This window comes from Uloborus diversus, chromosome 6 (assembly GCF_026930045.1).
Source record: "Uloborus diversus isolate 005 chromosome 6, Udiv.v.3.1, whole genome shotgun sequence".
In the NCBI taxonomy this organism is placed as follows: Eukaryota; Metazoa; Arthropoda; class Arachnida; order Araneae; family Uloboridae; genus Uloborus; species Uloborus diversus.
In genome coordinates, this window is record NC_072736.1 from 138,385,744 (window position 1) to 138,412,515 (window position 26,772).

Sequence of the window (26,772 nt, forward strand, 5' to 3'; positions counted from 1 at the left end):
CTAGGATTAAAAATGCCTGGCATAATATAGTTTTTTTTTTTTCATTAAATTAGTAGCTGTCAAAAAAAGGGGGGGGGGGCTATTGCAGCTAACCCTTGTTTATATGTGAGCTGAAAACTATTCAAATCCCTCTTTATTTATTTAAAAAAAAATAATAGCCAAAATCCTACAATTCAAAATTATTTTAAGGCCATTTTGACTAATGTCTTTTTTTTTTTTTTTTGTCAAAAACCATGCATTTTCTTGGAAGTAGTTGTGGAATACTCCTTCCTCACCCTCAAATTCCTGAAATGGAATGCAAGATGAGAAAAAGGTTTTCAGTCAAGGGCATTATGATTGGTTTGAATCACAAAAACTGGTTTGTTTTAAAAAATAGCTCCATTAAAGGTCTTCAATGCAGTCCCTATTGGACAGCGACCGGTTTAATTTTCAGTGTGCATAAATTTACATTTATTATTTCAATAATGTTCCTTAAAATGTTACACTACAGAAGTTATCTTTTGTAATACTTGCTGTTTTGGCACTGTAAAGTTGCTATTTTTTATGTTTAGACGTGTACTAAGTTAAATAAGAAAAACAACATGGAAAAAAGCACAAATTTGCCAATTACAACAGACACGTGTTTCGGCGTTACAGGGAACGCCTTTTTCAATGCAAAAAGTAATGAGCTTATGGATGAAAAGACATCCGACAAAAGCCAAGAGCAGATAAGCATGCAGCTTAAAAGATAAAAATAGCGGATTAGCCAAACACCAATGAGAAAATTATAAACCGATCAGGAACCAATAGGAATGCAAGCAAAGACCAATTAGGTTCGAAACCTAGAAAAAAAGAATTCAATTGGACAAAGATTAAGCCGAAGCTTAAACAAAAAGAAAAGAAAATGTCGGTAACCGTGAACCGTAAGAAAGGAAAAGCTGAATGGAAGAAAAAAACACCACGAAATAAAATAAACAGAAACAGAAATATTCAAAAAAAGGAAAAATAAAGATAAATAGAAGAAAATTGGGGGCGGGGGATGTCAGCAAGACAAAAAAGGTAAAAATAAATAAGGGAAGATAGATAAAAATGAATGGGAAAAAAAGGGATAGGGAAAAGTTAGTATTAAAGATATGGGAGCCAAATGTTGGAAAAACATGGAACTGCTTTAAGATCATTAACTAAGTTAGAACTGTTCCTCAAAATATGAAAAGATTCCCAAAAGTCAAGATCTGATGAATTGGGACATTTTTGGATAATCTGATAAGGAGCTAAAATCAAAAGAGTGATTCGAATCCCAACCATGTTGAGCAATACTAGACTTATTTAATTGTTGTTTTTTCACATAATTCAGCACAAAGGTATTTATTTATCTTATGTACTAAGTTGTTGATTTTAAAGTATAATTAATTGAAAATTTCTTTAAATTAAGTTTAATTCTTTTGTTTTAAACCAAATACTAATATAATGTTTCTTTTAACAGATCTGTACAAATCTGTATAATTCTACTGAAATATTTTTCAAGGATTGTTAAGGAAGGTAATTCAATTTTACAAGAAAATTTCTTTGATTTAAAAACAATAAGATCAGGATGCTTTCCCTTCTTTTCATTAGATTTGTAGCTGTGTTGTGATATTCAGGGTGAAAGTCCTTGAACTTCATTCCTTTTTTTAACCGACTTCAAAAAGGAGGCAGTTATCAGTTCATACCGTATGTATGTTTTTTTTTTGTCCACTCACAGCGTCTCACCTAGTGAACCGATTTTGATGATTCTTTTTTCAATGGATAGGGGATGGCTCAACTTAGGTTCCATTACTTTGTTTGACCATATTTGTTCTTTAGAAAAAAAAGTTATGGCCAAAAAACAATAAATATCATGCAATTTCCCTATTAAATGATTAAATAAAAACCCATTGTTAAAAAAATTTGGTGCCATACAACAGTAATATTAATAGTAATTGCAGTAATAAATTTGAATGAAGGCTTCTCTGAAGCAAGCATCAAATTTTTTCAGTGTCATTGAGGTTAGGTTTGCTTCAACTATAGTAGTACTTTTATCGTTATCATCTATGTAAATAACAGATGATCTGGGCTAAGTAAGAAGATACAGGATTGCATCACAAGCAACTTGTATGCTGTGAAATGTAAATTAGTAAGGGAAAACGTAATATTTAAATGATTATAATTAAATTAACACACAAATAAATTCTAGAGATGAACAAAGATAAATTTTTAGTGCCAATCGCTTAAAGTTTAAGGCGCGTTTATATATATATATATATATATATCTTTAGGATAAAATCATTCACAGACATAGCTCATTGTTTCGTTCGTAACTTTGGATGTTTTCTTTTTAAAAAAAAAGGAACAAAGCATGGTTACACTGGATTTTACTTTTTGTTTTTGCGCCAACTTCAAAAATTATGTTTAAAAGTATTAGCGATGGTGTTTAAAGAATAAAATTATTTTTCACTTTTTAGAGCAATTTTGTGAAGTCGGTTCTATTTTTTTTTCAAATTTTTTTTATTCAAGGCTTTGAAACTCCTGAAAAATTGGGAACATGTGGATAATCCTTGATTTTCTTGTAGCCATGAGTCAATCACACCCCCTTACATCCTGCTTTCCCCCTCTCATCCTTCGACCCCCATTTTTTGGGGGCACCAGCCATCTATGATCCCTGGTAATTTAAAAGGATCATGTGGAAAGCTCCTTACGAAAGGATTTTTTTTTACCAAAGGTGAAAAAAACTAAAAACCATGCTGTCAAAAGAGAAAATTATGTCATTGTGAGCCAAAGTGGCAAAAAATGAATATGCTTGGTTCACAGGGATGTACAACTTAAAGGGGAAAACCAGTTTAGGAAAGCCGAAATTTTAGTGTTTTTCGTGAATTTTTTTAACAGGAATGAAGTAGTCAGAATTTGTTTCAACTTGGACGATATTTTATTCATCTTTTGAAGTACACCTTGTTCTGCCAGAAATAGTAAGAAGCTGCTGCCCATGGGCAGTCGCCATCAGAGCTTGTTGGTGGGCATTACCATCACAATTTTTATCTGTAATCATTGCAATTTTTCTTTATAGTAAGCAACATATTTCCTTTGAATATAAACCTAATTGTGATCAAAAAAGTTGAAACTTGCTTGTTTTTGAGGTGCTTGATTACAATGTCATGTTTTACTACCATTTTTTTTTCTCCGCATTTCTTGCATTAAAAATATATTTTTATTAATAATATCATCCCAGAGTTAGGTCCATATAGAGCAGAATTGAATAAAGAATATTCACACAAATTTTCAGAACGATTGATCAGGGGCGGCATTTCAGCATTTCGTTTGGGGGGTCGAGTTTTTTGAACATGAATTTCCTCAGAAGGGTAAAAATACATATTGGTTAGCAAGAAGTACTTAAAACGGTTTTAATGTCAAGAATAATTAAGTTTGTTAATAACAATTAAAATTTTTGCGATTGAAGCTTTAAATTTATTTTGCAATAAGTTATCTCAGAAAATATATCTGTACTAGCTTTTATTTTTAATAAAGTTTTAATCTGCTATTTTTGAGTCAGAAGAACAGAAAATTTTGTAACTATATATTTAATATATATCCAGTGCTTTGCTGCCAGTACAGCTGACTTGCTTGCCTCATTGCTCTCTAACCTCCTGAGACATAAGTCAAAAGTGGTTGACGTTCAGTTCTCCCACTGGTTGTGTGCTGAGTTTTTTGCTCTGATGAAGAGGCTTCATCGTAGCCTTAAAATAGCTATATGCTGTTTTTTCGTGTCAATTTGTGCTTTAATTATATTGGATTTTCAATTTAATCAAAAAAGTCATCTTTCAAATGACTGACCTGAGTGAAACAGTCAAAAAATAATGGAAGCAAGAAAGTTAAAATTTCCTCTAATTCCTCTCTTTAAAATAACCAAGAAACCTTTTTAAATTAGTAAATATTTTGGGTCATTGAAAAGTATAGTCGCAATTCACAAAACAATTCTTATTCCCTCATGCTATAAATTTTACTTATAAATGAAATATTTTCTTTTTTGTTTTGTATAAACGACCTACATACTATTGAACTTAAGACCAATGATAAATATATCTCTTCAAACCCTGCCTCAATTTCCAGAAAAACTGAATTGTTCATTTTATTCAAAACATTGATTTAATATTTTGACGACAATCTCATGTCAGTTTTGTTACCTCTTCTACATTGGCATACTGTAAAAACTGTTATGGAAAGTTCTGTCACAAAGTTCCACACATGGTTCAAGTATGCATCGGTGCAAAATTTACTAAGAGTTTCGAATGTCAACCCAAGAATTACGATTAGCGGATTGAAATTTTTATGATAGATTGTAGCACTGTTCAAAAAACGATCCGCAGTATAAATAAAGTAAACAAAAATTCAAACAAAGTCATACATATTAAAATGACATCAGATTTACTATCCCTAAAAAGGTCACTTTCCAGTAATGCTTCCAGGGGGGCTTTTACAGATTTAACTCTTGAATACCATCTTGTGTTACTCAGAGATTGTCAAGTAAAGAGCCTCAAGATGCATTCGTTGATGTGAAAATATTTTTGATGTGGCAAATTTTTGATAAATAGCATATCTTTACAAAAAGTTTCTATGAAAACATATAATACACAGAGTTACTAAAATGTGTTTCTAGTGCAAAGAATCAATGATCACTTACCAGATAAACATTAAGTTATAATATGAGAACAAAAATTTATGTAAAATGGCATGTATAGAGAGTTCACGAGTAAAAATTATGCAGTCTCAACACTGTACAGGCATCTCATACAAGATTCACTATCATAACATAAAGTACACAATTTTAAAATATTTTGAAATATTTAGCCCATATGAATCATTCTTTGGTTATGGCAAACAATTATTCTCCGTCAGGGTTTTTTTTTTTTTTTTTTTTTTTTTTTGTTCTGAAAATGCAGACAAATGATTTTCTAAGTTATCTAAATTGAATTTACCCATTTTTCATTATTCTTAGCAAAAAATTTGGGGGAGCAACCACCCCTTCTCGCCTCCCCTGCAATTGATCAAAGACTCTGAGCTAGAATGCCCACCTGTTGAAAAAAAAAGTTGTTTCTTGAAAAACGCGTTTGAAAAATACTGTCAACGTTTTCAAGTCTGTACAGTCAGTTAAGTGCTCATAGCATCGGAACTAATCAAAATTTTTCACTGAAATTTTGGCAACATATTCTTGAATAGTTTCAATAACATTTTATGACAATTTTTTAAAAAATGGATTTTTTTATCCATCTAAACTGGTTTCTTGCCTTAAATATCTTTTTCAACAGAATAGGCTGTTTAAAGAGCATTAAAGGTATTTAAAGGCTGATGGTGTTCTAGTTATACACCAAAATTTCGGTATTTTTTGTGTGTTGATACCCAGTATCTCGTTTATGCTTTTATTTGTCCGCCTTTGAGGGTTTTTTTTTTTTTTTCTCCAAATTTTTGGGATTATGTTGGTTATTATTAATACTATTCATCGTGTTGACCTGTTAAAATGCAATTCTTAAATTATTTTACTTTGACCTTATTTGCTGGTTTTAAATTTTAATGCCTTCATTTTGAAAAATTAGACCTTTTTGCATTTGATATTGGAATTGAAGTTTTCTTATTTTTGATGTTTTCGATGCTCTGTTAGGAAAAGCCTGATTTGCAATTGTACAATTTTGTAAAAGAAAGCCAGAATCAGGGGCGCCGCCCACCTATTATGCCCCACTCCCCACACACACACACATCCTTTGACTCCCACTTTTTCGGGGCACCAGCCACCTATGATCCCTGGTAATTTAAATTTCATGCTTTATGAAACTTTAAAAATGGTGGTCTCTGGAGATAAATAGGTAGTTGTTTTTGCTTCACAAGATTCTATTTTACTGATGAAAATACATATTTATATCGAACTAAGGTTCCAGGTGGATAATTGATTTGAGTTTGAAATAAATTGTAGGAGGTGTTGCAGTCTCTGTCTAATGGGGCTGGAAGAGGTAAAATCAAGACCAACCTATTATAAACCTAGACCAATTTACATAGGATATGACCTCTCCAATGAGACATCTGCCTTGACCGCACAAAATTGAAATGTTTTAACTCTTTGGCTCATTTCTTAAACCACTGTAAGGTGGCATATTCAAGCTTTAGAACTGTAAATTTTGGTCATAGCGCATAAATCTATTAAATGTGAAATCTAAGATTTCTTTATGCTATCGAATGTGAAGTTAAATCATTATTGTTAAATGTACCTTTCTGACTTGTTTTTTTTTTCCCCTCCACTTATGAGTCTAAGTTAGAAACTTTAGCCTTTTGTAGACCTAGTGTGATCTCCCAATATGGCATTTGCTCTTTCATGTGCCAACCTTAACATAACTTGTAACTTGTTTAATTTAGTTCCATTTATTCCATTCATATCACAACCTTGATTTTTTTTTTCTCAAAGAATCCTAGAAAGTCCTTAAATGTGCTTGGTTTTTGCTCTGCAAATAGCGTACGCACCCTGGATACTGAAGCCAACCAATTATATCCCATTTTCACAGCTAAAATCTCTTTTTAGCAAAGATTTTAGTTTGAAAGTCCCCAACTCAAATCATCTAGAAAGAATGTCAACATTCTGATATCAATATAATTGTAGGGGAGCCCATGAAATGAATTGATAGAGAAGGGGGCTCAGTCGTCATGGGGACTTGTTAGATTTTGTAGTTTAGACTATCTATATAAATAAAACAAAGCATATATATGTGTGTATGTTCCCTATACAAGTCCACAGTTTACATCAGATCACAACCAAATTTGGCAAGGTGTTGCTTGGGCAGCCAAGAAAGAACGCAGGGTGGTTTTCAAATGCCAAAATAGAACCAAATGGTTTGAATTTTAATTTTAGGATCAGAAAGGGCCATTAAATGGCTGTTTCCACCTGAAATAACTATCTAATTTGCTTGATTTAAGTACCATTCAAAAGTCAGCAAAAAATACCCCTGATATTGATTTGCTCCCTTCGAATTTCAAAAACTAAGGCTGTAAAATCACCAGGAAAAAAGAAAAAGCTTTTTTAAGCCTAACGGAACATCAATATAAATTTAAAATATTTCGTTTACCACAAGCTGCCTGACAGGAAATTTTCCATTTTTTTCTTCTTTAATGAAAGACTAATTGTTCACACGCATCACTTGATCCGACTCTTATTTTCAAGGCAGACTGTGCAAAGCCAGGCACTGCAGCTAGTAAGAAGAATAAAATGTGAACAAGATATACATAAATGCCATTGATGGACAAAAAATTGGTGCTACTTAAGTATAAAATTCAAACAGTATATTTAATTGTACGGTGCATTGCTGCCAACTTTACCCTTTTGTCCGGAAGATACCAGAAGTTCGCTTCCTTCCCCCCAAAGAAGTAAATATGTCCCGAATGTTCCTCAAAATAACAAAATTCGCCAAATTGGAGATTTTTTAGGGATAAAATTTTTGGGAAAAATGTCTACAGTAAAATTATTGCAAAAGCAAAGCCTTTTTAGACAGTAGTGAGAAAAATGGTGTGTGTCTGATCATTTTTGAAACATGTTTCTTTCATTTTTCCTCCTTTTTAAAACTTATTCTGCAAAAAATGCGATTAAACACTCCAAATTTTTCCCATGAACATACTAAGTTTTTACCTGTTGTGAGGAATATTCACTGCCACATAAAAGAGAACTTTATTTTTAAATCTTCAAGTTTTTTTTTCTTTTGAACTTCAAAAAATTAAAAATTAATTGAAATTTACAAATTTTGGGACCTGCCGGATTTTTTAATGCCAAATTTAGAGTCCTATACAAGCTTAATTTAAGAAATCCTTACCCATGTCTTAAAACTCCCTTTTGCATCATTAACACTAGTCATTTTTTATGAAAAGTCTCCCTAATTTTATTCATAGGTCCCTATCATTTTCATATTTCAATGTCAGCAGCTATGACATGCAAAGCATGTTATAAATTCATTAACTAAGCAAACAAATTATTTATAAAATTAATTTTTAGGATTTAATTTTAGGCGACTTTTCCAAGATCAAAGGAGTATCTATCGATGACGTAACTGTAATGGAAGAGTGCATGACTGATTTAAAATCGCTGAAGTAAGTTATTTGTACTTTAAAGTTGAGAAAATATGTGTTGATCTTTGTGACTTATTGTTTTTTTTCTCCTAACTTTAGTGCGAAGCTTTGCAGTGAGGTTTTACCAAGCACAATCAGGCATGTTGAAAAACTTCAAGAATCTCTAGGCACAGCTAATGCATCTGGGGAATTTGCGGTACTATTTTTAGATCCCATTTGTAGGGTGAACAGAATTTTGCTATTCTCCCTACATTCTGTGTGAAGCCCATTATGCTTGCTCTTTAATTTTGTTAATTTCATGGTCATCCCCTTAAAAGAAAGAACTTCTTGAAATTAAATTGTTAAAAAGAAGGAATTTCTACTTTTTTATTCAAATAGCAAAAACAAACTTTTCAGCTTTCATGTTTTATTAAGCTGCTTGGATTAAAAATATCTTCAATGTAAATAAATGAGAAAGAATGCAAAAATAAATAAATAAATAAAAATGACTAAAATTAATATTGGGTGCAAAAAAGTTAAAATGGTGGTTTCAGAATTTAAAAAATATGAATTTCTCATATTTAGTTTGGCCTTCTAAACTCTCTGACATAGCTGTTGTAAAAAAAATGTTTCCTTTGCTCAGTATTTGTTTCAGCAAAACATGATATTTACTATTAAAATGTTTACCTTTGTGTATTTCGCTATTTGTGGCAGGGTAGGCAAGGTTTCGGACACTACGGTAAAAACCTTGGTTTTTACCGTCCTGTCCTAAACTGTCCGAAAGTATTCAAAACTATATTTTTAGATAAATTATATTTTGCGAGAAATCATCAAAAACAAAATAAACTGTATCAAAGTAATGTTTTATATTGAATTCAATGTGAACTTATTTAATGCAGCTGATTTTAATCTAGGTACGTAGAAGTTGAATTCTTGGTTAAAATTTCAATTTGTATGCATGAGTTTATTTATTTATTTTTTCATAGTAGATAATTAGATAATTTAAATTTAATTTTATGTATTTATTTAATCGTATGTAAAATGTGCAGAGTCATAAGATAAAAACTAATATACATGTAGAGTAAAAGGAATTACAAAAACAAATTCTGTTTTTCTTCTATATTTTCTTTCCTTCAATATATATTAGTCATTTCTATGACTACGATAACAAAAACCAGTGATATGAAATAGTTTATGATCATGTTAATCTGGGATTTATGATATTAGCATGAATTTACTGATTTATCTTTACTATCTTCTGGTATAAAATTTGATAATCAAATGCCTAAAATGTTGCTCTAAAATGTTTTAACTTAAAAGATTTTTAAATTTATCTTCCTCTCTCTCAGAATTTTTCTCAAGAATTTATGTCTCAAGCCAAAGTTACTAATTCTGAATGTATCAACAAAGAATCAGTTCTAAATGTGACTGAGAGATTAATAAAGGCTCCAGAAAAAGGTATATATTTTCTTATTATAGTTCAAAAAGTACAATGTTCCCCAAAATAGATTTTTGTGAAGTGATCATTGAAGTCTTTTCAACTATAATTTATGGTTTACATTCTTCCTATATTTTAAAATTTATCTTGATTTCTTTAAAGTAATATTTCAAGTACACTGTATCTCCCAGTTTTATATTATGCTAGCGGTACCTGCATGGCTTTGCCTGTAGTAGAAAATTAAAAGGTCATTTTGTTTGCCTGTATATTTACAAATAATGGATGATGAATTTCTTGCCAACATGCGTTGATTTGCTCGTCCATGTTCTGGTAATTTGCTCACCCATGTTATGGTAATTTTCTCGTCCATGTTATAGTAATTTACTCGTCCATGTTATGGTAATTCGCTCGGTAAAATGTTCTTGAAATTGGAATATAAAAGTGCCAAATTTCTCGAAAATCGGCCCAACAGGTGCTATGCGTGTAACAGACCCAGATGCAGGCATACAGACTTTCAGCTTTATTATTAGCATGGTTTGCCGATATATATCATGGTATATTTCACGATATATATTCAACATTTATTTTGAAAATATCATGATATTTTGATATTTTTGACATTTTTAACTACGATATTTTAAATATAAAAATTATATTAATCCTAATAATATTGTTCATTTATTATTAAAAACTTCCAAAAAGTTACGTACTATATTTTTGTGATGTATTATCATTAATATAACAAATTAATGTAATATTTCTTTTTACTTGTATTTTATATTCATAGAATTATTGGTAATGTAACTCTTTTAATTCAAATTAAAAGTGCCTAATTAAATATGAAAGTCGTTCAGAAAAAAATAAAATGTCTTATGACTGTGCACCAACTAATGCGTATTTTTAATTTCTGAATCAAAACTGAGTAAAAGTAGCTAACAGAAGAAAAATGAATAAAACAGCTGATGCCAAATTAACTCGATTAAAATTGATAAAAATGTAAAATGAAATATTAGATATAAATAATGAAATAAACCTTAATTTTAAGCCTACATAGTGTAATAATAATGTAAGAAAATTAAGTGATTTGAGGATTCGTATACTATTTTGAAGACTTTAATTTGTGCTGATTGAAAATATCGGATATATATCAAAATATTAGATATTTTCAAAAAATATCATGATATTTTCGAACTCTGATTATTAGTTCAGATAAAGAAGTCTTTTATGGCCTGTTTTCTTGTGTTAAAATTAGACTGATATGTTAACACTAGAAAGACTGAAGGTTGTCATATACCTAGAAAGACAGACAGTCTACCCCATCCTGGCATTCAAATAAATTCTTTGTAAATGTCTTCCTCAATGTCCATATGCCCCACAATTCTCCTCTAATGACTAAATAAGAACACACATCACAGCACATCAATTTCTGTGATGTTACGTTAAAATGTAAAGTGTTAGTTTCACTTTGGAAGAGCTGTCCCTGCAATTGCCAGGTTGGCTAGTGGGCAATTGCCAGTCGTTCGCATTTGGAATTCCATCCAACTGCAAAAATAGGAAGATAAAGGTAAAACTAATGTGAATAGCAGTTTTTCATGCTACAGAAAGTAGCTGCAAGAACACATTTCTCTCTTAAAATTACCTCTCTGTAAATTACCCGAGAAACCCCCATTGCTCCTCCCATCTTTCTAGATATAAAGTTCAATATTTGCTCTTCTATGAGGCTAGTGATTAAATGATGAAATAAACAATAAAAAAAAGGTCATTATGAAAAGTCAAAAAGTTTCAAGTTCAAAGTTCAAAAGTGCAGGTTTAGTATTTTCAGCTAGTTATTACTTGATTTATTGAACAACAAACTATGCGAATGGCCACACAGGCCCCTTCAGTCTTTCTAGTGTTAAAGTGCTGAATTTAAGTTGTGCTTTATGTTTGTGTAGCTTTAATTATTCCTCTCCTATATCTTTGTACTGTCTGTGCGTAAGGTGGCAATGGAACGAGAAATTAGAATCTTTAGGCTCTAGAATAAGGTAATTCTACCAAAATTTCAAAGGATTGGAGATTTTTATTTTTTAAAAATTTCCTGTAGCCAAAGTTTGTTGGAGTCAAATTTGAAAACTAAAAATGCCTTGTAAACCTGGGTATTCTTCTAATATTATCTTTGACCTGGAATACTTTGATATTACTTGAAGAGTAATAAGCTGGCCCATGCTGCATAAAGGTGAGGGTGCATGGCGAAAAATTTTACAATTGAGTAACAAAGAAAAAATAAATAAATAAAACCTACTTGACTTAAAATTTTTGAAAAGTTGACCTTTAGAAAAAATAATAAGTAAAAAATCTTGGATAAGTCGGATTAAGTCGGAATTTAAATGAGACAGAACTATTTAGAATAAATATTATCATTCAAAAAAAGGGCTGATCATTTTTTAAGAGAATATTCCAAGTGCAAATAATTCAGGCTCGGTGGTAGTGTTTCGCTCTCCCACTCCACAGGCCCGGGTTCTATTCCCAGGTTGGGCATGGTTGATTCAGAGATCCCATCAGTAAGTTTATAAAATGAGTACCAAGCGTTCTTGGGAACCAAACACTGGGGGTTCTGCGTTAGGATGACCACCTAACTGGAACATCTGCTCTTGCACCCCAGAGCCCTTGGTCAGGAAAACTGAGTTGCGTACAGTAGGCTTCGGCCCTCATGGGCTGTTGTGCCACAGGGTTTGGTTTGGTTCTGGAAGAAAAAACTACCTCTCTAAAAAATTGGTCTGTCATTTTGTGCTGTTTTTACAGCATTTTCAGTCTTAAATACGTATCAAAATTAGTATTCATACTATCCCATTATTTCCATTGTACTTACAATCAACCTAAATTTAAAAACATCGAGTAAAATTGTTTTTAAAAGCATGTTTTGCCTTCTAACCATTTCTATACCCTAATTCCCTCATCCATGGGGTAATTTGGATATAGTAAACTTATGTTTGCGATTTATATGCAAATGGGTCTAGTAACATGAAATTTGTAGAAAACTACTTTAGAAAGTTCCAATGCTAAGCTGAAACAAAAGAAAAAAGAAAAAAAAGTAAAGAAATTTTTTTCCTGGACTAGAAAGTTTAAAATGGTTATTTTTCTGTACCCAAATTACTGCCTCCCCCCCCCTTACTGCAATAATACTGTTTAGATACAGGATAAGAAGCAATTTGGACAAGCATAATAAATCGTAACTTTAATGTGAATGAAAATATTAAGACCAAACTTCAAAATTAATATGAATGCATTATTTTGTTTAATATAATTTACAAATTTTCAAAGTGGCTGCCTTTAGCCTTAATACAGAGCTTTAATGGTATTACAAATTTTTCGGTTATGGGCCGCAACTCACTGATATTTTATCAGGGTTCGTACGGGTCATGGAAAGTCATGGAAAAAAGATAAGTGAATTTCAGACCTGGAAAAGTCATGGAAAATTGAAATTTCCATTAAAAGTCATGGAAATTTATTTCAAGTCATGGAAAAATGTCCTGGACAGAGATAAAATAACATTAACTAATAGAGCATTACAAATATTGAGTGATAGCAAAAAAGAGTTATTAAAAGTGGGAAATTTGAACTATCCCAAAATCAAATCTGAATTTTGAAAAATCATTGCATTCACTTCTGTTGCAGCCGCTTGCATTTTTTGGGATGTGATTTTACTGCTTGGACATCTCTTATTTTGAAATTACTGTTATTTTCAACATTTCTTATGTTTTATATTATATAGTAGCGAACTTGCACGTTCTGGTTTTGTCACCCCCCCCCTCAAAAAAGCAATCCAATTGCATCCGAGTTCGATTCCAGTACTCGTAAAATTTTTGTTATTAAATTTAATCAGAGTTTATCTTAATTTGTTGAAGGTTTTATAAAATAAAGATCTTTAGTCAGGCGATGGAATACAGAAAAAGGGGAATTCAAATACCTAAAGTAGTACTACAGTAGTGTCCAACATACGGCCCACAAAACTAATCCATGCGACCCACTGCTACGTTCAATGTCAAGAATCGAACATGTTCTGGAATTTCTGAAACAATTAATTTATATGCATTTAAAAATGTGAAAATAAGTAAACAAATCAAGTACTTTTGAATCAGATGATTGATTCATTACTGAATGGTTTTTTCAAAAAATATCTGGTTTAGAAACATAAATAACTAAACTATGGGGCTTTACTTTAAAGAACCAAAATACTGTCAAGTTATGTGGATGATTAAATGCGCTGTTGGACACTGAAAGGCAACTTTTGAAGCAAATTTATTGAAACTTAATGATGACTCATTCAACCTTTGTCTCATTCATTATCATTCTGCTTGTTTATATATAAAAAAAAATTTAGATATTTAAGCATCATAATTTTAGTTTCACTGCATTATTACTTTACTTAAATTTAAATGATGAAGACAAATAAGAATAGTTTAGTTTTTTAGGTGTACACTTACATTTTTTCCATTGCGAGTAAGTGCTTCAATGAGGCTGTGGCATTCCTGTAGGCATTTTGCTAAAGCTCATTTCCAAAAATTAGCAAGTTTGAGATTAAGTAGTGTTATTCTCTTCGTAAACAAGGTCATGAAAATTTTTATTGAAGTCATGAAAAAGTCTTGGAAAAGTCATGGAATTTTTTCATCCAAATCGAGTATGAACCCTGTTTATCCCGTGCCTTGCAAGAATTTCCTTAGGGATGCCAAAGTTTTATGAGGTTTAGCACACATCTTTGTCTCTGCGATAGATTAAACAGAATAATAAATTAGATTCAAATCTGGGGAATATGGTGGCCATTCTTGAGCTCCAATGAAGTTCGGAAAATGTGTCTTGCACCAATCTTGAGTGCCTTTAGTTCTGTGTGCAAGTGTTCAGAATCCTGTTGGAAGGTTCATCTTTTTTGAGCAATCACGATTGCTTATTGTTCTCACTTGACTGTTTTGATGTCCTTTGATTTTATTCTCCCACCGCCACCCTCTGCAGCATCACCGTCGACCGGCTCCTCACGATTCTGCTCCTATAGCGAAAACCGTCTCCAGGTTGCATCCATGTCCTACACATCTGCGCATATATACACAACTACACACACACAGGCACACACACTCACACACACACATGCACATGCATACACCTACACCCGCATACACAAACACATACACACAACTACCCACACATTCATGCCTGCACACAGACACAAACACATATGCCTACACACACATACCCCCCCCCCACACACACATTCATATACACAACTACCCACACACTTATGCCAGCACACAAACACACATGCCTGCACACATATACACATACCCCCTACACACATACCACACACACACAAACACACACGCCTACATACACACACTCGTGATTGCGAAAAACATAATTTGAATTCAAAATGTCGAAATTCAAATTAATTTTTCTTTTTTTTAAAGAACTTTTGTGACCAAGGTAAGACAACATCTTCCAAAATGAGCTTGTGGTATGTTTCTTGGTTCATCTTTGTCCCTTGATCAACAAAAACAAGTGGTGTTTTCACACTAACACATAAACCACCTCAAACTATTAGATTGAAGTCATTGACTCCATTTAACAATGCAAGAAGATCTTATAGACAAGGATGTGTGCTAAACCTCATAAAACTTTAGAATCCCTAAAGTAATCCTTACGCCAGGAATGGGATGAAATATCAGTGAGATGGGGCCCATGGGCGAAAATTTTGTGACACTTTTGAAACTGTATTAAGGTTAAAGGTTGCCACTTTGAAAATTTGTAATTATAGTAGACAAAATAATGTATTCATATTAATTTCGAAGTTTGGTCTTAATATTTTCATTATCATTAAAATTGTAATGTGTGTCCAAGTTATTTCTTGTCACCCTGGATTTGCTCACCATTATTTCAAGAAGTTGTCCCATTGTTTTGTGTATAATACGATAGGTGAATCAATTTCACTGGGGGTGCTAGACCAGGGATTGCTTAGCTGCTGGTCTGGATCAAAAACCAGAGATGTCTTCAGGGCCCCATCAGCCAGTTAAACCACAAATAGTGGTAGGTGCATGGGGCCCTGGAGTGTGAAATAGTAACATAGACTCATGAAACTGTATCATCTATCAGCAGTTTCTTTTTTTTTTTTTACTTGTCACTTTTGCATATGATTAAAAAAAAAAATGCACAATCCAAAGCTGCAAACTGCGCTAATTATTTTTTATTCTGTGACTTTTATGTTTTTGTGAACTTTCCAACCATTTTTTCTTTCTCAACCATTTGTTACCATATGAGACCGTGAAAAGCTGTCGTTAAATAGAGAAAGTTGTTAAATAGAGCGTCGTTAAACAGAGAGCCAAATGTAATTGTAAAAATTAATTTAAAATAAATACATTTATAATAAATACAATTTATTTAAAGAGCATTTACATTTCAACTATATACAAGTATAATGAAGTATTTTAAAGAGTTTAAAATACCCTTAAAATAACCACCAGTGTTTTAGTTGCATGTCAGAAATTTGCTGCTAATGCTCCCTTTATGTACAAAAACATTATGAATGCTTCTAATTCTTGCAATGATATGTTCCGAGAAGCATTTTTGAGTTTCTGCTCTGTTTCAGTCTCGGTAGAGGGGGTCCCACCGAGGGGGTGGGGGTCATGGCACAGACTGCAACATTAAAATTTTTCGAGGGGCGTGTTTTTCATTTTTTTTGGGGGGGGGGGGGGTCTTTGCAGTAGCACCCTTGCTCTTGGGGAGGCATCCTATATAGTTCAGGTTTTTTTTTAAAATCCTTTTTTTTTTAAAAAAAACTTTATAATATTACACACCACGATGATTTAGGAAAAGTCAAGGAAGGACTAAGCTTTTTATGAATGTACCAAGGAGCAGTTAGCAATAAAAAAGTGTGCTTGGGGTTAAAATGACCCCTCCCTTAAGTCTAGTGTTAAGTAATGTGAGGTTTTTTTTTTTTCCCCAGAGTTAACCAAATGTGATACTTTCTTGAATGAAAGTGTTGATGAAAAGGAATTCATGTTGAGATTGCCTAAATCTGAAGAACAGTTTCCTTTCAAGTAAGTATTTTCTAATTTTTAACTTTTGAAAATAGTGAATTTTGAATTTCAAGTTTTGTTTTATAATTGTGTTGCGTATTTATGTGGTTATATAAACTTTTAATGGCCATTGTAATTTTTGCAGTTTTTTTTTTTTTTTTCTTTTTTTCTTTTTTCAACTTATTGATTTTTAAGATAAATGAATTGTCATAAATTAGTATGAATAATATATAATGTGTGAAAAAATGATTTCTCTGATACAAGCTGCAATGTAAACATCAAATGTTCTTGGAAATATGGATTCATTGCTGAAAAAATGATTTCTGTAGAAACATTATTTATGGTCTGCTGTTTTTTGTAATATAGTTCGTATAAAACAGGTATCCGGAACTAAAAAAGTTTTTTTTTTTCAAAAAAAAAAAAAAAAAAAGAAAAACTGCTCTTCTGATACAAATTTGGAACATAAACATACCTGTTGAATCTACTGTCCCCCCCCCCCCCCCGAGATAGTTTTTTGGAGGGGTGCTGTCTTTCAATTTCCTGCTTTGTATGATTTTTTTTCTGCTTTTTAAAATAATTTGTCTAAATTTTTTTAAAACTGCTAAAAACACTCAGGAGATTGAGCAAGACAAAAAATGTTAAGGAACAGAACTGATAAGTGAGACAAGAAAAATATTTGTGGCAACAAAACACAGCTTGCAATCTTCCTGAAACTGGAAAATAAAAAATTCTTATCTGCTTGTATATTTAGGATTAAACTCTTAACTCATAAAAGAAGCTTAAAATTTTGCCATTGAACTTTGTGTGCGTTAGTAATGTTTCATTTTATCTTTGTATTTTCATTTCTTAATGATTTTTTTTTTTTTTTTTGGTTTGAATGTATTCCAAATTGCTGTATGAAACAACAAAAATAACTTTTGGGTTACTAAATGTAATAGTAAAGTAAGACAAACAACGTTAGAAAAAGCACAAATTGGTAAATTTGCTTTTTCTAACGTTGTTTGTCTTACTTTACTGTTCAGCACAAAGGTATTTATTTATCTTACTAATTGTAATGTCTACTCTTCTGTGTGTAGGTAAAGGGCAGTAACTGCATTTTTTTTTTTTTTTTTTTTTTTTTTTTTTTGCTATCTATTGTACATTAGCTTTATTGTACAGGCTTGCTTATTTGGTTTTCGCTGTAAAAAATGCGCAAAAAAAACGTCTAATTTCAAGATTTCCCTATGATTAATATTGAATCCTACACACATTTCTTTATATATCTCGAAAACTCATTTCTGCAAATACTGCCGCTTACCTGCACACGGCAGTACTGCCGAGCATAAATCTCGACAAACTACTAACTAAAATCTGAAAGTCTGGTTCATGAAACAATAATCGGGGGGGGGGGGGGCAAGCACAAGCAAGCAAAATGCACACACCCCCTGGTCTTTCAAAGTTTTATTTCACTGTAACAAAAAAAGGCTTAAAAACTAATGCTGCTTGCAAGTATTGTTTGTACATAACTACTGTGTTGTTTTACTGCTTACTTAATGGTATCACACAGCTCATGCTTGCTTCTTTTTATTATTTTAGTGTATTGCCACCTCAGATTACCAGTTCAGTTTCTGGTATTGAATCTACTAACAATTATTTGTTCAAAAAGATTGCTGAAACATCTGTATTTTCTCCTACATCTACGTTCTCACCTACATCTATATTTTCACCAGCTTCGGCGTTACCTGGTGTGGAAATTAATGAAGAAGTCAGTTCGTCTTCTGAGGTAGGTTACGTAACATAATTTTGTAATTGCTATTTTTTAAGTAGTTATCAGATCGTGACAGAAGTAGGAAATGAAAGAAATTAAGGAATAATCAGAAAGCTCTAATTAAAATTAAAAAAAAAATACAGGGTAATGATTTTCTTTATTTTTTACTTATTCCAAAGTTTTGCTCATCATGTTGATCAGGATACAATTTCATAGAGTAGCAAGTTACAAATTTTTAGTTAATGGTATTTAACACTTGTAGAAAAATGCAGTATAAAAAAATTAAACTTTTGTTTAGTTCACTATTTTTATTCATTTATTTTTTACTAGTGATGCCCGCACGGCTTCGCCCGCAATAGAAAAATCAAAAGGTCTTTTGGTTCGCCTGTATATTTACAAATAATGTATAGTGAATTTTCTCGCCAGTTGGCTTGTACCGACGTTACGGTTCCACGTTATGATAATTTCGTATCTCGCCAACTGGCTTGTGCCCATTTACGGTTCCACGTTACGATAATTTCGTAATTTATGATAGTTTTTTTCTTAAAATTGGAATAAAAAAAGAACCACATCGAATTTTCGAAAAATCGCTTCGAGGTGCACACCCCCATGCTACATACTAACTTTGTGCCAAATTTCATGAAAATCGGCCGAACGGTTTAAGCGCTATGCGCGTCACAGACATCCTACGGACATCCTACAGACATCCAGACATCCAGACATCCTCCGGACAGAGAGACTTTCTGCTTTATTATTAGTAAAGAAGAAACTTATTTTTAAGAAAATATTTAAATATAAATTCAATAACATATTAATGGTGTTTTAAAACCCATTAATATTGGATGCTTCAATATGACAGAAAAAGTTAAACCTTTAAGTTCTCTGATCGACAAATCTTTATAAAGTGTCCCTATTTAATCTTTAAGTTTCCAAAATAGCAAGTTTTAAAGGTGGTACAAAACTTTCAAACTATGCCCCAGAATAGAAAAATAATGTTTTTTTTGTTCATTTTGTAATTGTTTATCCTGTAATGAAACTGATAAAAATTATGGTTGTGTTTAATTTACAAGAATTCCAAACATTTATGTAAGTAAATTTTTGTATTTTTCAGAAGACAGATTGTTCTTTAAACCTTGCTGTTCCATTTTCCCCTTTGATATCCGATGGACGAAAAAGTCATTTGGGTAAGTCCTATTGTGTTTGTATGTTTCTGAAATCTGTATTTTCATTAGAATGTTACAAACTTTTGTTATGCAGATCTCCATGTTAATTGTAGGAATCTAGTATTTCCTGGAATTAAATGTACCGTTCACTACTGTGCTCTGAATATTTTGGCTATTGAGAAAACGGTCGATGTTTATCGTTTTATGCCTTAGTCTATTTATTTCCTCCCCCGCCCCCAATAGTATCTGAAAGTGTTTATCCTCCTTATAATTTCATCAGTCTTTTTATTATGCAAAAGAAAAACTACAAGATTTATTTTATTTTTCTGTAATGTGATATACACTCTGTCACAAAAAATATATGCACCATAACAGGCATGAGATTCTTTCTTGGATTTGTGTTTTACCGCTTTTTTGTCATTTTCTTCTTTTTCTCTGATTTTTATTATTTCTATACTTTTTTCTGCGATTTGTTTCTTTTCTATAGTAATAGTATGTATAATATGGTCAATTATTTTCCATACCGAGACTACTAATAAAAAAAGGTTTTCAACATATAAGTTTGAGACACATCATGAAAAAAGAGATTTTTCTACAGATGACCTTGACGAGGATCGCTTTTTGTCTTTTTTTTCCTGTATTTATTTCGTGTAATCTCCTTTTTTAATTTCGTCTCTTTTTCCCGGTATTTTTGATCATAAAATTTTACCTTATGGTAGATAATAGCTGGAAAAAAGATTTTTTTTCTCTTCTTGATCTATTTACAGCATCAATGTGTTGATGTGCAATCTTTTTGCATCTTTCGCAAGATGTGAAAATTTTCCTCCGTAATGCTCAGCAAGTGTCTTCAAAGTGCAGACAAATATTTTCGAATATTATTTTCCTTTAATCTAGATTTAAAATTTTCTTATTTTTGAGGAAGCAGAATATTAATCCTGTCCTTTACAGAAAAGGAACCAATGTAACTCTTAATACTTTTCAACTGAAAAAAAATTCAGATTTGGCTATGACTTATTGTATTAGATCATTCGTATAGTTTTTATAAACTAAAAAAAAATATGCAGCCACAATTTACAGAATTCAAATCCTTGAGTCCTGGTTCCAAAATAAAGATGAAAAATATTTTTCTCCCAGACTACTTACTCCATAAAACTTTTTGATAGTGAAATTTAATGTACCTTAAATAGCTAAATTTCTACAGGATATGTCCAACTATGCGCAGACTGCATCATTGAAATTTTTAGGGAGCAACTCTTGCTCTGATGGGTCCCTGTGGTATTTTGAGGAGGGTGTTGCTCTGAGGGGGGGGGGGATTGGCACTCCTGATTTCTCTGATACTCACATGAAATTTGGTAAAGATATTTTGCAGAATTAGGAATTGAAATAAGAGTTAATAGATAATTTCAAATACTGATTATCCCATTTTTAACCAGTTAAAGAAACCACCGAGCATAATATCTTTAGTTCTAAAACAGTTGGAATTCTATTGTGAATTTGGTCTCCCATAAAAATTTCAAACAGGTTTGAATGTGCAACTTTAATTCTTTCAACATGCACTTTCTTTTAAAATTTCAATATTCTCAGTTTCACATGAATTTCCCCTTTCATCCCTGCCGGAGAGAAATGATCTATTATCACAAAACTTACGTACAGTGGCTCCCAAAAGTGTTCGTACACTTTGAAATTTTTTAGTAAAACCAAAATAACTCGAAACTGAATTCGAATATGGAGTCCAATATATTTTCACATCATTCCTATGTCATTCTAAATACAACCTATTGGTTTTTTTAAAATATTAACGGATCTACTTTTTGAAATGGATCAGAAAACGAAGAGACAGAGAAATAACACGCCACAAAAGTTATCGTACACTCAAATATTTTCGAATAAATTCATGATTAAAATTATCATATGCCGTTTTATTATTATTTTTGCATTGTGTTGACATTTATAAGTCATTTGGCTTTAATTTTTTGTTTATTTATCTCTTAATATTGTGCTTATTGCTATAAAATCGCTGGTATTCGTAAAAAACCGCAAACACCATTCAAAATTCGAATTTGTTTCCCACAGTTGCGGTAAATTGGTTTGAAATGACTCTAAATTAATTAATTTATTTGTTTGTATAGTAGATTGCTTGATAAAATGCTTTAAACAAAGGAATCGGACCGAAAACAAGGTAAGAAAAGGTCAACCGGCAAAGCTGACAAAACGTGATCAGAGATTTAAAGTTGAAAAAATTATAAAAAATACACATTTGAGTGCTGTAAAAGTTTCTACAGAGTTAAAAGAAAAATTTTACGTTTAATTTTCACCTAAAATTTTTCGCCATGTTCTCTGATTAGCTGGATTAAATGGGGCCTCTTCCCGCAGAAATTTTCTTGTTCGCACGAAAAACACAAAGCTTACGCTTTTCGTCGCAAAATCAAGAATAAATAAGCTAAAAACGTTTTAAAATTACGTCTTGTTTACAGATAAAAATGAATTCAACATTTTTGGGTAAATTGTTGCATAATTGTAAGTAGAAGAAAAAATTAGGAACTTAATCTTAAGAACTTAGTTGGATCAGTTAATCACGACGGTGGAGGTGTTCTAGTGTGAGGGTGCATATCAGCATCAGGACTTGGTAGTTTGGATTTTTATGATGAAATAATGAATCATACTGTTCCTTTAAATATTTTAAAAACCAATTTTGAACTCTTAACCAAAAATTTGGTTATTGGAAACAACTTTGTTTTTTATCAAGATAACGATATGAAGCACTCGGTTTTCAACGTTTGTGCCTAGTGCATCAAAAATCGTCCTAAAATTCAGGAAAAAAACCCTCAATCTCCAGATTTGAACTTAATGTAACGTATTTAGAGATATCTATAGGCTAGATTACGAAAATACGGCTTTAAAACGAAAATAGAGCTAGAAACAGTAAGACTCGAAGTGTGGTTGAACACTTAATCAGAAATTACGCAAAAAAAAAGAAAGTAAAAGAATTAAATCTATTCCCAGACGTTTAAAAGGTGTTATAATACTGTATGATATTCTACTAATTAATAACTTAATAAAAAGTTAGATTATTCAATAATAAATAGACATTTTATAAAGTGTACGAAGACTTTTGTGACATAGAATTTCCGGCACTTTTTTGTTTTTGATTTTTTAAAAATTAAGTTTTAATATTTTTTAAAAACTTTTTATGTAGTTTTGGTAAAAATTAATCATAGATCTTATAATTAAATACCTATTCCGAAATATTAATTCTAACCAATGGATTGGGGCCTATTTCGTTGAAAGTCGTAGGTGTACGAAGACTTTTGGGAGCCACTGTATGTAGTGTGAGGAGATAATGAAATGAATACAAATGAAGACAGTGGTGCTGCAAGGGAAGTTATGGAGACAAAAACACGCACCATAGGCCTAGGTTTTTTCATTATTACCAATTCTAATACTGTAGTTTATGCATATGTATACCTCTTTTGATCAAAAATTCCCCTCCCCTCCAGAAGGTAGTTCTTGCTTTGCTAGTGAATTCAGAACAAAGGATAGTTTTATTAAGAAGTTATGGCATAGTAAATGTTTCAAATCAGTAACTAGTGTACTGGCAGCTTAACAAACCGAAACACTGCATGGCACTGAATGAAGTAGGTCACCTTTAACCCCCTGCAGAGGATCATGCGGAAATCTTAGCAGTTGGGTTGTGAATTGACCAGTATTCTGAGAAAACTGCAGAGTTGCCTTCCAATCATGTCACAAACATGCTTTATTGACAAATGGTCTGTTGATATGGCAAGCCACGGGAGTATGTGACATTTTTGAAATCATCCCATTGAAGTTGTGTTTGAGAAAGATTCAGAAGAAAAAGTTGTTATAGTTCGGATATTTTTGTGCAAGCTCAGCAAGTTTCAATGAATGCACTAGTTGGGGTATTTTGTTTTGTTTTAACTACATTACTGTGTTATGCATCCCTTTAGTTGCAATTTTTTTTTGTATGATTACAAACATTTAAATAATACTAACTGCGTTGCCCGTCTTTGCCCAGTCTACCTTGAAAATAAAAATTGTGTCAAGTCATATTCAACAATCAGGCTAAATAAAAGAAAAAAATAATGCAAAATTTCCCTCCCAAACAATGATGACAGATAATAAAATACTTTTAAGAAATGAAAATGAGAAAGATGAGTTTAAAAAGCGTAACCATCAAAACACAAAATAAAATAAGTTAAAGTGAAAATGAGAAAGATGGAAATAAACAATGGATTCAAAAAGCGTAACCATGGAAACACGAAAATAAAATGGTTAACAACTTGATTGGAAATGAGATTTTTTGAACTTGATTTTAAAAAGGCTTATAACTTTTTTTCCTTTGGAGATAGATGCTTAGTTTATCGACCATGAGTCAAGATAGATCTGAAGTAAAAAATATCACTCTATCCAATGGTGTCAAAAAGAAAAACTGGAACAATTCCTACACTTTTTGTTGATGTTTTTATGAAGAAAGTAGTGCCTAAATTTCTTCTAAGCCTAAAAAAGTTCGAGCTAAAAACGCAAATAACTCCCTCTAAATAAGTTTGAGCATTGAAACAAATTGCGTAGCACGAGGAAAATTCTACCCTTTCCAACAATATGTAAAATTAATATGTGCAAGTTATTTTTCTCCCCCATATTCAGGAATTTATATGAAAATTGGGCCTAAATTGGAATAAAAAAAGAACTACTCGTCGATTTTTTTTTGAACCGGTCTGCAAACATTTCTGGGGATAAAAGAAAGATACTGTGAAAATTTCAGCAAAATCGGTCGGGGAGTAGCTTTGTGCATTCGCACAAACAGACACTTTTTGGAGACTTCATTTTATACTATGTAGAGATTTATTTATCTAATAGCTGCGTCGCCCGGCTTTGCAAAGTGCTCCTTGAAAATAATAGTTACGTCTAGTGACGCGTGTTCAACAATCGGGCTTGAACAAAAAAAAAATCGGAAATTTTGCGGCAGATTGCGGGAAAGTAACCAAAAAGTAAACATTTTAAAATCCCTGATTACAGGAAAAGCCTCAAAACAAAAACCAATTTTTTGTCTGTTTATATTCGAGAAAAAAATGGCAACAGAGCTTTCACATTTAACGATTTTCTTCACCCTACAACTACAAATTTTAATAAAAGTATTGTTACGGAAAGTTGAGATGAAGCACTGAATAATAATTTGAATGGAGGAAAGCCTTTGAAAATTAGGGATTTTATGTTGAAATCCAAGCTTCATAATTAATAGCTTCTAATTGATATCTCCGCTAATTATTATTGGAGGATTATGTTAAATAGCCAAACATGAAGACGGGAAGATTACGAATCCTTCGATACCTGGTTCGATGGTCAGTTCACTGTCGTTCGGGAGAAGAGGCTTGGACATACATAGATACGCTCAGTTTTAAATTATATAAGAGATCCTACATGCAAATAAATAGTTTCATCAAAAATAGTCTTCATTGAAGTGGAATAAAATTAAGAATTTATTTTCTGTTTCTCATTTTAGCCGCAGAAGGTTGCAAAATGAATGAAAGTGGTCTATCAGAAGATTTGAACTCGATGACGCTACCTAATGTATCGTTATTGGACTGATGTATTTATTGGATGAAATACTTCAATGTGGCTGGACACATGAAGTTTAAATTATGTCTGTTGTTTAATAACTCAAATGTACATACATTATTTTTCTAACTTGTTATTTGAACACATTTCTAGTTTGTTTTTAGAATATATTTATGTTTTTGAAAATCTTTATTGTTTTATTTGAACATTTTAGTGTTGCTTGAACAATATAAGGTGAAAGAAAGAGTGACTGAACTTGGTATTAATTTTATTTCATTTCTAGCAGTACCGGCTCAGCGATACTCATGCAAAACTTTAAGGAAATACAGTTGCCTCTCTGTTTAACAGGGTTTGTACGCTCTGGGAAAACCTGGAATTGTCAGGGAAAATGACATTGTTGAAAATGTCAGGGAAAAGTCAGGGAATTTTTCAAATCTGACACCCCCCCCCCCCCATTTTTCCTAGGGACTTTTTTTATATGAGATCTAATTTTCATTTTTATTGATGTTTCCTGAAAAAAAATTTGAGAAAAAATGATGCTGCCAATAAAAAAAAAAGGAGTTGAAGTGACGACCCTGAAGCGTGTAACCTGGAATTTTCTAAAAAACAACTTGGAAAAGTCGGGGAATTTTTTTTAGCCACAAGTGTACGAACCCTGTTTGACGATGCTCTATTTAACTACTTTCTGTGTTTGAAGACAATTTTTCATGGTCCTGAATGCTCTACTGTAGTTTTAGAAGCATTCTTTTTAAGGACACATTCTACTTAAGGACAATTTTTTGTGGTCCCTTGAAAGTTGTTAAACAGAGAGTCACCTGTACCTTGAATAAATTAAAATTCATCTCCCCCTTTCCCCATCCGGGAAGTAAGAGAAATCATTTTCTTTAACTAAAGTGCTTACACCTTTGACCTAATATCCAATTTTGAAAGATAGCAATGATATGTTTATATTCAAACCAACTTCTATTGCACCTAACTATTTGACGAGTTTATTTAAGTTAGAAAAGAAACAGGTATGCTTATGAACACCTCAAAATATAGCTGGGTTACTCTAGTGTTTCCAATCCCGCACTGAATTCAATCAGGCAGCATTTTGGGACTGTGAGGAGCCAATCCCACAGGATCCTTTATTCTTCTAAATATTAAATTTTTTATTGTCTAATAGAAAAGATTGTGCATTTTGAGAAGGACTGCTTTTGTTGCTTGAATTAGTAGTTTTCTCGAATTCCTTACATCAATTGTAGAGAACTACAAAGTCGTGTCCCAATTAATGATTATTGTTTGGTATGCAAAAGAGTGTGCCCAAAAAAGTCCAATACATCTTAACAAAGCATTGCTCGTATGTGATGGGAAAGGATTTTTGTTAAAAAAAATAATGCTCTTGATGAAAACGCATGTTGTGGCTCCTTTCTCTATTGTGATATTTTCTTTATTTTATTTCTAAAGAGTAAATTTTCTGAATTTTAAACTTAAGACATGATTTTCGAAAATGTTTTTAATTTTTACACATTTTCTCAATTACTCAACAAATGAAAACTGAAACCTCAAATGAGAATACCAATTCACCCTCAGAAAAATGTACTCTGTTTTTATTGTGTTTCCTAAATGGTAAATCCAACGCACATCACATGATACAAAGTTTTTCTTGCTCTTCTTGCAGAGATACGAGGAAGGTGATTCAGACTACAGATGATGCTTGTGAAAATAATTGATTTATGAGCACCAAAAAATGAAGCACGTTTGCAT

General features: G+C 32.0%; 1 protein-coding gene across 1 annotated transcript in view; it reads left to right on the forward strand.

The window, feature by feature from the left end:
- Positions 1-25,132, forward strand: part of LOC129225003 (uncharacterized) — a 46,964-nt gene extending 21,832 nt beyond the window's left edge. The window contains exons 4-11 of the mRNA XM_054859550.1: positions 1,463-1,518; positions 8,025-8,106; positions 8,185-8,281; positions 9,414-9,522; positions 16,470-16,563; positions 18,118-18,304; positions 19,401-19,473; positions 24,971-25,132. Of these exons, the coding sequence (XP_054715525.1) occupies positions 1,463-1,518; positions 8,025-8,106; positions 8,185-8,281; positions 9,414-9,522; positions 16,470-16,563; positions 18,118-18,304; positions 19,401-19,473; positions 24,971-25,056 (784 nt within the window). The 3' untranslated portion in view covers positions 25,057-25,132. The remainder of the gene's footprint in view (positions 1-1,462; positions 1,519-8,024; positions 8,107-8,184; positions 8,282-9,413; positions 9,523-16,469; positions 16,564-18,117; positions 18,305-19,400; positions 19,474-24,970) is intronic.
- The last annotated feature ends 1,640 nt before the right edge of the window (positions 25,133-26,772 follow it).